Here is a 14,721-nt window from a genome sequence, read left to right on the forward strand (position 1 = left end):
GCTGAATCTAGACCTACAATGTCCTCGGTTGTTTCATCGATAAGGTATTTACTTCTTTCAAGATCGCCGTTGCTACCGGTGCCCTCATAGAGCCCCTTTCATGGGCTCATCGTCATATCAACCGAATCAATAGTAGATCCATTGTCCATCAACGCCACTGGTTGCCAGCGGGGACGTGCCTCCGGTGGTCTCCGCGCGAAACGGAGGCGATGCCGGGGGAGGGGATGCACCTACAAGGCCGAGGGTGGCGACGGCGCGGCCGGCCAGCGCACAGGCGCGACAGCAGAGGCGGCTGGAGGTGGCCGACGGCACGGGAGAGAGACGGGGGCGACAGGGAGAGGTGGTGCGGCCACGGGGAGACTCGGGATGAGGCAAACAACGAGAGAAAGCAAGGAGCGGGCTCCATTTTATAGCAGAGGGGAGCGAGCCGGCCACGGAAGAGGGTGGAATGGCGGCGGGATGGGTGGCCGACGGCCATGGAAGGTGGCCGGGAATCGCGCGGCCGTTCAGGGCGATTGAGGGCACGAATCAAGGGGGAAAAAAGGGGGAAATCAAAGACGAAGGAAAGAGGATTAATTCCTCCAATCAATTTTGGAATTAGCCGTTTGAATCGAGCGGATTTGTGAGAGGAAATGGCTAGGTTCACAGGAGAGAGAGAGGAGGCCGGGCGGCTGGAGGTCGAAGACGACCCAACAGGTGGGACCCACGCACCAGCGCGTGGCACAGGTGCGCACGCGCGTGGCACGAGCGGCTGGCTCGGCTCGGCATCGGGCCAGGAGGCGGGAGGCGCAGCTTGGGCCAGGAGGAGAAGAGGAGGAAGTGTGCCAGCCCATGGAGAGGGAAGAAAGGAAGACGAGAGGGGGAGAAAGAGGACTTCAGCCGCGGGCCGAGGGAGGGAGGGGAAAACTTTGGGCTAGACTCAGCCCAAAGGAGGAAGGAGGGGTTACTTTTAGTTTTTCTTTTTAGGGAATTGCTATCTATCATCCTGCTGTTTTTTTTTATTTGTCAGCCGTTTGTTTAGCCATTGGATCTCCCTTCAAGATTCGCACACACCAAAGCCCAGCAGGGGTACCCGCGTCTTGCACAACTGCTACTCCTATTTCCCTTTTTTTCTCCATCACGCACGGGAGAAAGAGCGAGAGAAGCGTTCGGTGAGAGTGGGGGCACACATCTGGTGAGTGGGAAGGAGAGAAGGTGGCGGCGATGCAGCAGCGGGAGCGCGATGCCGTCCTCCGCCGCCGCTCTTCTCTATGGCCCATGGTAGCTCGGCCCCTCGCCATCGCCGGCTCTCGTTAGGTCGCCCCACGCGTCAATGCCGGCTGGGCCTTCAAGGTTACTCGCTCCCCTCAACTCTCTCCGTTTGCGCACGCCTGCCCAGCTACTCGTTGCCGGCCGCTGCAGTAGTCAAGAGGTGATGAATTCCTAGATCTAATCCCCTCCTCAAATCCCCCCAATATGTTCCCCATTTTTGTTCTGAGTCGATCACTCAATCAACTGTAATTTTTTTTGAACGACTCGCACGAGACGGTGCGAAATTATAATGATAGAGCAGAAAAAAATTATAAGATTACAACCTTGGATGGTCGTAACCAGGAAAAAGGAAAAAAATATACCACCACCCACACATCGACAGCGCCAACACACAACCCGGGAGAAGGCTAGCACCGAATCGGCCGCCGCTTAGCGTGACCGACCGCCGCTAGACCAACAAAGGAACATAGACGAAGATCGCCCCCTAGGGGATGCCAAAACGACGCCTTCAAGAAGAGAAGCGACGGAAAACCGTTGCCGCCGTCCGTCGGGGCTCAAGGAGCCAAGACTAGGCTTACGCCCGGCATCCTGCGAATCCACGGCTGACGCACCGATGCTCCACCACCACTCAAGCTCTGCCGACATGTGGGACCCCTGCACCGGCGTCCCCCGCCGGCCAGCCTTCGTGCGTCGAAGACCGCGCTACACCCATCGGCAGCTCTTCCTCACACCGAGGTCGCCTCGTCCACCGCCGGCCGCGCCTCTCGCGCCAAGCCGGCCTCCTCCACCGGACACACCTCTCGCGCCAATCCGGCCTCCCTCCATCGGCTGCGCCTCTCGCACCAAGCCGGCCTCCATCTCCGCCGCCCGCGCCTCTTGCCCCGAGCCGGCCTCCGCTGCCATCGGCTGCGCCTCTGCGCCAAGCCGGTCTCCGACCCCTCCTCCAAACGATGCCACGCTGGCCAGATGCAACCGTCTGCCACGCCCTCGGCTAGCCGTCCGAAGCCGCCATGCCTCCGGTGACCGTGGTCTCCGCCACCGCAGCCGCTGCTGCCGAACGCCCAGCCACCTCGCCATCACCATCCTCACCTCCTCCGCCGCAGCCACGTCCACGATCGCCACGGCCATCACCACAAGCTGTCCGCTGTCGCAGCCTACAGCCACCAGCACCCGCTGTCGCCGCCCGCGAGCTCCATGTCGCCGACCGCGACTCCACACCGCCGCCGGTCTCCATGACGCCCTCCCGCTGCCGGACGACGCTGGCCTCCACGACAGCCACACGTCGCCGGCCTCCACGACACCTGCATGGCAGGCCTCGCCACCCACGAGGCCGCGCGACCGCCTCCACGACGCCTCGACCACCACGGCCGCTGCCTCGCCAGCCAGCCGCCGCAGTCGATGCCGCCACAGCCGCCACCGCCGTCATTGCCGCCGTTGGCAGCCGCAACCACCGCCAGCCAGATCTGGCTAGAGGCGTCGTTGCCTCCTCCCGCATCGCCGGCGTCACCACCGGCTCTCGCGGCACCTCCACCGCCGCATCCGTCGTCTGGCCACGCCTCCGTGCTCGGTACTGGAGGCAGCTCCGGCAGCGTCTCCCGCCAGGTCGCCGCCGCCTGGTCGCGCCAGGTCGCCGCCGCCCAAACCCACCACCAAACCTCGCCGCCGAGCTGCCAGGACGCCGCCTCCCGTCACTGGGGGACCGGATCCGGCCACCACCGCACCGGATCTGGATGCCACGGCACCGGATCTGGTCGGCGCCGACGCCATGCCCTGAGCTCGTGCCGTGCCGACGTCCCGACCGTCTTAGCCGCGAGCGAGGGAGAGAGAGCCCCGCCGCCGCCGTCCTTGCAGCCGCCCGGCTTTGCCGGCGGCGGCTCGGGCGGCGGCGAGGCTGGGGAGGGGAGGAGAAGGGCGGGCGGCGTGGCTTGTTCGCCGCCCGCGTCGCCCCCGGGACAGGGCGACCGGGCGAGGTGGCAAGTATTTGAGAACGAACAGATTAATCAACTGTAATTGAACTGGATAGTAGGTAGTAGACCTGTTGGAAATCGATGGTTCAAGATCATTTTTCAGTGTATTTTGTTTTTGTCAGTGTTTTAAATTTTTGAAAAGAAGTGATTTTGATATTTTTCAGTGTACTGATTTTGTTAGATCTGTCATTTTTGTAATTTGTCAGTTTTGTGACAAGAAGTTACGTCATTTCTGCTAGCTTTGTCCCTTTTGTGAGAAATAAATCTGTCATGCAAGAATTGTACTTTGTTAGCTTTGTCCCTTTTGTTTTTGTCAGTTTTTTTAAAATTTTGTTTTACGTGTAGTGGAAAATTCTGTTTTAAATTTATTTTTTAAAATTTTTGTTGGTTTTTGTCTGTCTTTGTCTTTGTTAGTTTTTAAAATTTTAAAATTAAAGTTAACTAAGCCTGGTGTCTGTGAATTTTAGCTACCTAATGCAGTAGAAGACTAGATACTGATTGATGTAAGCTTTTAGTTTTTCAAATACTTTGAGTATCACCAACTCCTCCTTGATCATGCCATTTGCTAGCCTCCAAATACTGCATCCTTCCAGAAAATGTAACGCATTGCATGATTATGTTCTGAACATTTTAGAGGAAACTAGTAATTTTAGAACTTCACTATGAATAGATAGTATTTTTACTTTTGTTAGCAAAAAAGAATACTTAGTACATTACCTTCCTTTTGTTCTCCCTCTCCTGCAGTCTCCCCTATCATGTTCTCCTTAGTTTTGTCCTCTACTAAGACTAGTAGTTTTCTAATAGCTATATCAGACAAGGGAATTCAGAGTGATTGCTTTTGTAAAATTGTGTGTTTATTGAATTAGGGAAGGTGAGCCATGTACAGCAAAGGATAGGGCTTTGCAACCTTTCGAACGAGAAATCCCACTCAATAAAATATTGCGAGCTTTGCAATTGTTGTTAAATTCAGTTTTCAAAGCCACAATATCAATTTGTTCAGGAATCACATAAGGCTGAGCAACCTTTTGCCAAACATCATAATCTTCAGCCATAATGTAAGATTGCATCTTGTCACACCAATAAGAAAAATTCAATCCATCGAAAACATGGGGGCTTAGTTGTAAACTTGTTAGCCATGGCTAAAACTCTAGATCCGTTAAGATCCAAAGAAAAAAAAAGGCTCTGATACCACTTGTAAGATCGAACAGCAAGAACTAAGCCAACCAGATGGGGATGAATGGTTGTAATACCCAAATACCAAAACTTTTAGCGGAATTAATAGTTACCCTTGAATCGATGAAAACGTGGTCTAACCGGAGTTGATCTACCGGTCTGACCGAGCCAATGCCATCGGTCTGACCGGTATTGTTTGCCCGGTCCAACCGCCCCAAAGAAGCTGCAGTCGCTTGAAGCCGTCGCCAGTCTGACCGTCGATGTCCCGCCAGTCTAACCGCCACGTTGCCGCCGGTCTGACCGCTAGTGTCTCGCTGGTTAGACCGTCGAACCCGAGCAAACACAAATCGAAGAACTCTCAAATTAGATGACAACTTTATTACTTCTCTCTGTGTTTACAAAGTGCAACAACAACACTCCTCATGAAAATCTCGACTGAACTCGAAACCCTAACTATATATTCTCTCAACTCAATGCTCTCTAAAGCGATACCGGGAAGCCTCACCCTCCCTCTCTATTTATACATGAGGTAGGTAGCCTAAAACCACGAACCAAACTCATATAAGTATCCTAATCCACCTAGGAAACCTTCCCGTACAATAAACCAACTTTACAAACTCCAATTGTACCAAATTTAGACTCCTTCCAAATTCGACTCCGCATCCCATACGCACACAATATCTCCATCGTATGCCATATGGAATCTTCACTAATCACGTGCATTGATCTTTAGCCTAAGTATCCCGCATGATATCTGACCGTCCAGACGTTACCTTATCTCCAAGTTGACTCCCGATCCATCACTAGCAATATTCTCCCGAGACATCAAGACACCTACACATGAATCAAACAAAAAACCATATTCCGAGACCAAGCTGTCTCCAACTTAACTCATTGTTAGCAAACAATAGTATTACATACGCATAGTATCTATCTAGAAGCCATAAACATGAACTATCCACGGATATCCAACAAAACAACCCGAAACCGAAACCGACACAGAGTTGGCCGGTCAGACCGCACGATACACACCGGTCTGACCGGCAACACCTGCCCGGCCTGACCGGACCCGACAAAACAACAGTCCCTGTTCATCACCTACAAATCTAATTATCTCCAAAACCACTTCGCTAATAATCTCCAAATATCAAAACCAATAATCTCAAATGCCAATTGTTCATCATAGAATATGAATCAAACACACTTTGATTTTACAACGTCCTGATAAATTCATCCCGAATTAAAAATCATTCTCTAAAAGGAATAATAGAATTTATTAAAATTCGAAAAGAAATTGGCAAACATTAAAATACATACAAGAAAAATTCGAATGTTGCCCGGAGTATTTTTTTTAAATTCTCCTTGGTCCAAAAAGAGCCCTTAAATTTTACTTGAATTTTTAAAGCACTGAAAATATTTATTAAGCAACAAAAATAATTGTCATAGTTTATTAAAAAGAAGGGACTATCTATGTGGCAAACTGCTGAAAAAATTTGTAGTTTCATCAGGATTCCTGACCACACGATAAAACACGCGTCGTCATCCCCTGCCTCGCTTCGTGCGCATCGCTCTCAGCCTCTCGCGCCTCCCGCGACCCAGTTTGTTGGGTCAGGTCTTTGGGCTTCATGTCCCTTTTTGTCTTTGTCACTTAAAAAAAGCCTAGTAAAACACATGGACCAAAATAACATTTTGTCTGTCTTTTTGTTTTGACCTGTTGTCTTTCAATAAAGCAAGCAAGCACACATGGTTAACGTCAGGCCTGAAAATAAGGTCGAGGGAAGATATTTTTTTATACATTTTGTTGGGCTGAAAAACAAAGGGGCTTAATATACTGGCTTACTTACAAAAGGTCCAGTAAAACACAAGAAAAAACTTAGCGCAGATGTCAGAATAGCACACAACAACATAACATACAGACACTTTTTGATCTGAGCTTCTAATTCCTCCCATTGGAAAAATATGATAAGCTGCAGTGCATAGAGGGGTAAAACTTAGCATTTTGTACAATGGTTTGTACCAAAAATTTATAAAAACATACCACTTGGATCTAACAAAACGGTCAAAGATCATAGAATTTGGTAAAGGGAGAGCAATAATCTGTACTAGAATGCCAGAAGTCTCCCCGCTGGAGTGTTGGATGGAGACCTGGAACTTCCTTACATGGGAACGTGCTGTCTTGGTTGCCTTCCCGTTAAAGGCCTCTCCAAGGTATATCATCTTCAGCTTCAGTTTCAGTAGATATATCTGTTCATCAAATTTGCCGCATTTATGAAAAATGAAAGTTTTCATATGTTAGTACACTGCAGTGATGAGTGATCCTTTCGTTGGTACTATTGCAGGATGTGCAGGTAGAACGAAACACGCCATGTACATATCGATCAGAAGGTTGTTGAGGGACTCCTGGGTCTTCCTGGAGCGTGCCTGAATGATCTGACGGCTAATGGCTTCTATCTCCTCCTCGGCATGGTCTTGCTGCTTCATCACCACGACCATGTCCTTCAGGGCACTATCCACCTTATCCCTAGAGTTGATCGCTTTATTGGATCCTTCACGACAAGCTGTTTCGCCAAAATGAAGTTTTTTGCCCAGGTTAGCATATATAGATTCTATGAAAAACTCCAGTAAATCCTTGCGTCACTACGAATCCCGAATTAAAGTGTGTATCTGTGTGTTTTCTTTAAGGCATGCCATTGCTCAAGTACTTCAATATTAATCCATCCTGGACCTCAATATTAGCCAATAAATCATTCCTATGTTTGCATCATAATACAGTCAATGAGTTAGTGAAACACAAAGTATTAGCATTTGGTAAGTTGCTATGCAAACTTCAGTTGATAACAAAGATATGAAACAAAGTCATGCAGCTGCATGCCAATCTGCATGTTGTGCCAAACACAACATAAAGATATGTTGGCGTAAATATGTATTGTTCTAGGGACCTATCTGTAAAAAGGTTAATGATAATAGAATAGATGAAGAAGGGGTGAGCTGTAGGAAGCAACCCTAGAAAAATTCCCAAATCGAACAATATGGTATCAGAGCTAGGGTTTCTCAGCTCACCGGCGATCTTCCCCCTCGATTCGTTGCTGTGAAGCCCGTGCATCGTGCCGTCGTCCTGGGCTGGCTGAGTGGGGGTGGGGTATAGCAGGCCAAACGGGCGGCCCGGCCCAGCACGGCACGGCCCACTAGGGCACGGCCCGTTAGGCACGGCTCATGTAGCGGGCCGTGCCGTGCCGGCCCACGTGCCAAGGCCTTGGCCCAAGCACGGCCCAAGGAGGTGCTGGGCTGTGCCGGGCCAGCAAGGCTACTGTAGCGGTAGCTAGCCCACTAGTACATGTGGCCCATAAAAATTGAAATTTGAGGGGAAAAAAGAAAAAAGGCAGAAAAAACATAATATAAAGGAAAAAATGATAAATATAGGATAAATGTGAGGAAAATTAGGAAATATATCATAAAATATATGGTACAAATAGGATAAAATGTGGAAAAAAAATAAAAAATATGAGAAATATATGGGAAAAATTAGAAAATCGTAGGAAAAATAAATGGGCTGGTGGGCCGTGATATGCCTGGGCCGTGCCGTGCCGGCACGCTACAGTAAATGTGACGTGCCGTGCCGGCCCACGGGCTGAGGCGTCGTCCCAAACACGGCATGGGATAACGGGCCGTGCTGGCACGGCCGACAGGCTGGCGTGCCATGCCGGGCCTGGGCCGGCTACAGTACTGCCGTGCTCGGGCCGACCCGGCTTAGCACGGCCCATTTGGCCAGGTATAGGATGGGGGCGCGATTCGCCTCGCCCCACTCACGCGGGAGGGCGAGCAGTGGCGGCGGCGCAGCATGCGAGCGAGGCGGCGGCGGCGCAGCAGGCGAGCGAGGCGGCTGCGTGGCGTGAAGCGGCGGTGGCGCTGGCAAAGGAGGCTGCGTATACCACGTTGGGCCAGCGCAGAGGAGGCGTTTAGAAGCAGTGCGGCGAGGGTCCACAGGAGGCGTGCAGCAGCGGCGTGGGCCTTGCCAGGCCGACGCAGAGGAGGCAGCGGCGTCCAGGTGATGCGAGCGGCCACGGCATGCGTGCTGCGCGCGCGTGAGAGAAGTAGAGGAGAAGCAGAGGAGGAGGGAAGCAGAGGAGAGGATCTGGTGGTGCCAAGGAAGAAGAGGATAGGAAAAATTGATCCGCAGCAGGGTCAAGGCTAGGAGTAGAAATAGTTGGAGGTGTTGTGGTGAAGGGAAGGGGATTGAAGCCTGGTCCTCCTTGTATCCCGTTACTGTGGTGAGAAAGAAGCTAGGAAAATTGTCTTCTGATGAGAGAAAGGAGGTTGTGGACACCTCATTACTTGTTACTAAAGGTGATATGAAAGATTTGCTAGAGAATTTGATGAAGATGGGCATGATAGGTCCAAGAAATGTGGTGGGAGTGTCTGAAATGAAGCTAGAATTGATGCCAAATGAGTTGAGGTTAGAGGGGAACAAAAATTATTTGAGTTGGTGTAGGAGAGCCCAGCTAATGTTAAGAGCAAAAGGGGTGGATCATTTTTTGCAGGAGAGTTGTGAAGAGCCTTCTGATAAGGAGAGTCAAGCATGGAGGACGTGGAATACAACAAATTCCACTGTGGTATCTTGGTTGATGAGTTCGGTGGCTCCTTCTATTGGTAGGATGATAGAAGCTATCCAGAATGTGGTAGTTGTATGGAAGACACTGAGCAACATGTATTCAGGAGAGGGAAATGTAATGATGATGGTTGAGGCTTAGAACAAAGTAGAGAATTTGAAGTAAGAGGGGAGAACAGTCCAAGAGTATGCTAGTGAATTGCAGCAGTTATGGGTGGATCTTGATCACTATGATCCCCTACAATTGAAACATGAGGATGACATTGTGATTGGAAATAAATGGCTACAGAGGCGAAGAGTCATTCATTTCTTGAAGGGGCTGAACAAGGAATTTGAGGATAGAAGAGTAGCTATGTTCCATCAAGTTACATTGCCCACTATGGAAGATGCTATCCCAGGAAATGTTTCTCATACAGAAGTTCCTTGCCTTCACTGTTGGGAACATAGCTTGCTTTCTTTATCTTTCTGAATAAGAATGGCTACCACCTCCTGCTGGATCTTCACCTTCTGGAGTTATGTTCCATGTGAACGGTCTTATCAATACACAAATGTATAACTCCCCAGGAATTTCAATTGCGCTTATATCCATCACTGTAGGACTTGGGTTCAAGCTTTCCGTTTCAGCCATGGTGCAGGAGGAGATGAGGTTGAGGTTGATGAGAAGTACAAATCCTATAAGATCAGCATACATTGCAGCTGATAATAGGGAATGCTACAACTGTGGGCAAGTGGGTCATGTGAGTTACAATTGTCCCACTTCTAGAAACATTGGTGGTAGGGGATCGATTCAAGGAGGGCATGGTGGATTTGGTGGAACTCGTGGTGGATTTACCAGAACTCGTGGTGGTCGAGGAGGTGATCGTGGAGGTCATGGTGGAGGTCATGGTAGGGGCATAGGTGCTCCTCAAGCCAATGCAGCTATGGAGGATAGTAAAGCTATTATACTCTAACTGGTGAACAAGTGACATAATGGGAGGAATGGCAGAAAAACAAGACCAGTGAGAGCTCCAACACCATCACTCACTTTGGTAACTTTGCCAACTACACCCAAGTGGGCGAAGGTACTCAGGCACAGGTACTTGCATCTACATATAGACATTCTATAGATTGGATCATAGACTCAGGAGCATCAAAGCATGTCACAGGATTGCATAATACTTTCACATCATACACCCCTTATGTCCACTCTGAAACTATCCAAATTGCTGATGGTACATTCAAACCAATTCATGGTATAGAGTCGGTGGAGTGCACACCATCAATGAATTTATCTTCTGTTCTGCATATTCCTTCCTTTCCAATTAACCTCATCTCGGTTAGCTCGACCATTGACCAACTAAAGTGCATTGTTGTATTGATGAGAACTCTTGTTTTTTCCAGAAGAAGGGGACTGGGAGGAGGATTGGGACTGGAATCAGGCATGATGGGTTGTGGTACATCAATCATGAGGAGCTGGGACTAGCTGCAGTGGTAGGAGATGTTGAGAAGGAGATTAATTTGCTTCATTGTCAGTTAGGACATCCGTCTTTTGGGGTTTTGAGTAAGTTATATCCAGACCTCTTTAGTAGAGTGGATAAGCATAGACTAATGTGTGATGCTTGTGAGCTTGGCAAACATACTCGTTCTACATATGTTGGGCTTGGCCTTCGTAGCTGTGAACCATTCATATTAATACATTCTGATGTTTGGGGACCATGCCCAGTTACTTCTGTGAGTGATTTCAAGTGGTTTGTCACCTTTATTGATTGTCATACTCGTATGACTTGGATCTATATGCTTAAGCACAAGAATGAGGTCCTACGATGCTTCCGGGACTTTCATAAATTAGTGACAATTCAATTTGATCCAAAAGTTAAGATTATTCGGACTGATAATGGCACAGAATATATCAATAATGAATTTGTGTCATATGTCTCAAATGAAGGGATTATTCACCAGACTACTTGTCCTGGAACCTCTCCTCAAAATGGTGTAGCTGAGAGGAAGAATTGACATTTGCTAGAAGTGGCAAGATCTCTAATGTTCCAGATGAATGTGCCAAAATATTTATGGAGTGAGGCTGTGATGACAGCTGCATATCTTATCAATCGCATGCCGTCGAAGATACTTGGTATGAAGTCACTTGCTGAACTTTTATTGGGTAAGTGAGAGTTCAAGGTTCCTCCAAAGGTGTTTGGTTGTGTATGCTTTGTGCGAGATCATCGACCCTCTGTTGGCAAGTTGGATCCTCATGCAGTAAAATGTGTGTTGGCTATGCTTCTAGTCAGAAGGGGTATAAATGTTGGGATCCCATTGAGAGGAGACTGTTTGTGAGTATGGATGTGACATTTCGAGAGTTTGAGCCCTATTATAAAAGTAAAGGAGATCCTGATCAATTTCTTCAGGAGTTCTCGACTGTCATGGATGATGATAGTCGAGAGGGGGAGATAGAGAGATGTGACACACCTGAAGAAAATGCTGATGACAAGAATGGAGAGGCAGTGGTGGTTGGATAAATACCATGCTCTATTGATGATGCGAGTAAAGAAGTAGAGCAAATTGTTGAAGCTACCCAAGACAAAGTTAGTGACATGGTTCTTCATGAAGAGGATGGATAGGTGGTTGTTGGGACAATACCATGTCCTATGGAGCGAGCCGAAAGGGTGAAACAAAAGGATGTGCTAGTTTACCAAAGAAGGCGGTTTGATAATCAGGGGAAGAAAAGAAAGAAGTCAGTGCAAGATCAGGTTGAAGAGTTACCACACCCATAATGCCCAGTCCCAGAATCCCCCCAGAGCCTCTCTCCTCCAGCCTTCTTGGCTCCTCTTGAGATAATCGGTAACACTTCTCCAACCCTTGAACAAGTAGAATTACCTCTTGGACAGCATAGAGAGACTAGATCCAATGCTGGTAGACCTCCTATACGCCTTGGTTTTGAGCATCTTGGTTCCATGCATGACATTGCAAACTATATTTCATATTCCCATGTTTCACTAGCATACAAAACATTCATTGCATCATTACAGACAGTGCCCATACCGAAGGATTGGAAGTGTGCAAAGCAGGATCCAAGATGGAAAGATGCAATGAAAGAAGAGCTGAATGCCCTCATGAAGAATAATACTTGGGAACTTGTGAAACTTCCGCCAGGAAAAAGAGCAGTGGGATGTAAGTGGGTCTTTACAGTGAAGCAAACTCTTGAAGGAAAGGTGGATAGGTATAAAGCAAGACTACATGCAAAAGGCTATAGCCAAACATATGGAATTGATTATGATGAGACATTTGCACCAGTGGCAAAAATGGGCACAGTGAGAGCTTTGGTATCTTGTGCAGTAAACTTTGGGTGGCCTCTTTATCAGCTTGATGTGAAAAATGCGTTCCTTCATGGTGATTTACATGAGGAGGTCTATATGGATATTCCTCTAGGATTTGGGAATAGCCAGACAGTTGAAAAGGTATGTAAACTCAAGAAGTCTTTGTATGGGTTGAAGCAGTCTCCACGCGCATGGTTCGACAGGTTCAGGCGTGCTGTGTGTGGTATGGGGTATTCTCAGTGTAATGGAGATCACATGGTCTTCTATAAACATAGAGGTGCACACATCACCATCTTGGCTGTGTATGTTGATGATATTGTGATCATGGGTGATGATGTAGAAGAAATCAGGTGTCTGAAGGAGAGATTGGGAAGGGCATTTGAGGTGAAGGACCTTGGTCCTCTTCGCTACTTCCTTGGAATTGAGATTGCTCGTTCATCAAAGGGGATTGTTTTCTCTCAAAGGAAGTATATCTTGGACTTGTTGACAGATACAGGAATGATAGGGTGTTGTCCATGTATCACGCCTATTGATAGGAATCACCAATTGTGTGCTCAATCAGGTGATCCTGTTGATGAGGAAGCTTACCAAAGATTGGTGGGACGTTTGATCTATCTTTGTCATACAAGACCTGATATCTCCTATGCTGTTAGTGTTGTGAGTAGTTATATGCATGATCCTCGAACTAGTCACTTGGATGTTGTTCATATGATTCTTAGATATCTAAAAGGGACTCCTGGAAAGGGGTTGTGGTTTAGGAAGAATGGACACCTAAATGTGGAAGGATATTGTGATGCCGATTGGGCGAGCGGTATGAATGATAGAAGGTCTACATCGGGTTATTGTGTGTTTGTTGGTGGCAATCTTGTTTCTTGGCGAAGCAAGAAACAAGCAGTGGTGGCTCGGTCTACTGCAGAAGCAGAATACATAGCTATGGCTTTGGGTTTGAGTGAGATGCTGTGGATGAGGAGTTTGTTGTCTGAACTTCGAGTGTTAAGAAATGATAATGTGATGCTTCATTGTGACAATAAATCTGCCATCAACATTGCAAACAACCCAGTTCAACATGATCGCACTAAACATGTAGAGATTGACAGGTTCTTCATTAAGGAGAAGATTGATAGTGGGATGCTTAGGCTAGAGTATATTAAGTCATGTGAACAACTAGCTGATTGTCTAACAAAGGGGTTAGGTCCTAGTGAAATCCAATCAATCAATATGTAACAAGATGGGTATGATTGATATCTTTTGCCCATCTTGATGGGGAGTGTTGGTGTAAATATGTATTATTCTAGGGACCTATCTGTAAAATGGTTAATGATAATAGAACAGATGAAGGGGTGAGCTGTAGGAAGCAACCCTAGAAAAATTCCCAAATCGAACAAGAGAATATATTTTAGTACCCCAAAATCTACAAATATATCTCTCTAACACACACCTTCAAAAAAAGAAGCAGGTAAACAAAAGCTCTCCCTAGGCCCTCCAATTATAAACACAAACTAACAGAATATGTTTTAGTACTGCTTTTTCAGAGAAAACAACATTATATTACTATATGGCAGAACTAATGCCCACTAGTGATCATGCAAAGAGCACTAATGCTCTTTTCTGACAGAACATATGCAAAACAAAAGGCATAAGTTTATTTCAGTCATATAGTAATTTCTGACAAAAACTACTGTCTTAACAAGGTTACTGTTTTTTCAAAAAGTTATCAAGGGCTTAACCTTACTAACATTACTCATTTTGTAGTTTTGTCGGCTGCTAACATTTCCAAAAGTTACTGGTTGAATTTTGCTACTAGAACCACTCATGCGTTTAGATGATAAAATAGGTCATGCATTTAGCATCACTTTGGAAGAAAACAGAATTTGTATACTTATGACCTATATGTACTTGAATGAGATCACCTGGAGTTATGAAGCTGGGCGCATCTGTTGATGGGAGAGAAAAAGGCCATCCCTGAAGCTTGAGGGGGTAGTCCCTCTCACCCAAACACCCCCTGAATGTGGCTTTTCTCGACATGCACCATCGCCTTGCACTCGAGGCTCTCAAAGCCGTTCATTTCAGCTGCCATCCCAACCGACCCCCGGCTCTGCACAAAACAAAAACAAAAACCAACAAAATTTTTAAAAAATAAATTTAAAACAAAATTTTCCACTACACCTAAAACAAAATTTAAAAACCCTATCCTTTGCAATACATGGCTCACCTTCCCTAATTCAATAAACACACAATTTTACAAAAACAATCACTCTGAGTTCCCTTGTCTGATATAGGGCCTATTTAGTTCACAATTTTTTTTCTCAAAAACATCACATCGAATGTTTTGACACATGCATGGAGCATCAAATATGGACAAAAAGAAAAACTAATTGCACAGTCCGACTATAAATCGAGAGATGAATCTTTTGAGTCTAATTAGTCCATG

The 14,721-nt window shown here is 47.0% G+C and overlaps 1 protein-coding gene across 1 annotated transcript; it reads right to left on the reverse strand.

Annotated features, from left to right (window-relative positions):
- Nucleotides 1-1,486: 1,486 nt before the first annotated feature.
- LOC9268890 (uncharacterized) lies at nucleotides 1,487-3,253 on the reverse strand. The gene has a single exon (XM_015759905.3). The coding sequence runs from the start codon at nucleotides 2,744-2,746 to the stop codon at nucleotides 2,243-2,245; it is 504 nt and encodes a 167-aa protein (XP_015615391.1). The 5' UTR covers nucleotides 2,747-3,253; the 3' UTR covers nucleotides 1,487-2,242.
- Between the last annotated feature and the right edge of the window lie 11,468 nt (nucleotides 3,254-14,721).

This window comes from Oryza sativa, chromosome 11 (genome assembly GCF_034140825.1).
Source record: "Oryza sativa Japonica Group chromosome 11, ASM3414082v1".
Classification (NCBI taxonomy): Eukaryota; Viridiplantae; Streptophyta; class Magnoliopsida; order Poales; family Poaceae; genus Oryza; species Oryza sativa.

Coding starts and splice junctions, on each gene's coding strand:
- LOC9268890 (XM_015759905.3), bottom strand. CDS start 2,746: ATGCGGGAGGAGGCAACGACGCCTCTAGCCAGATCTGGCTGGCGGTGG.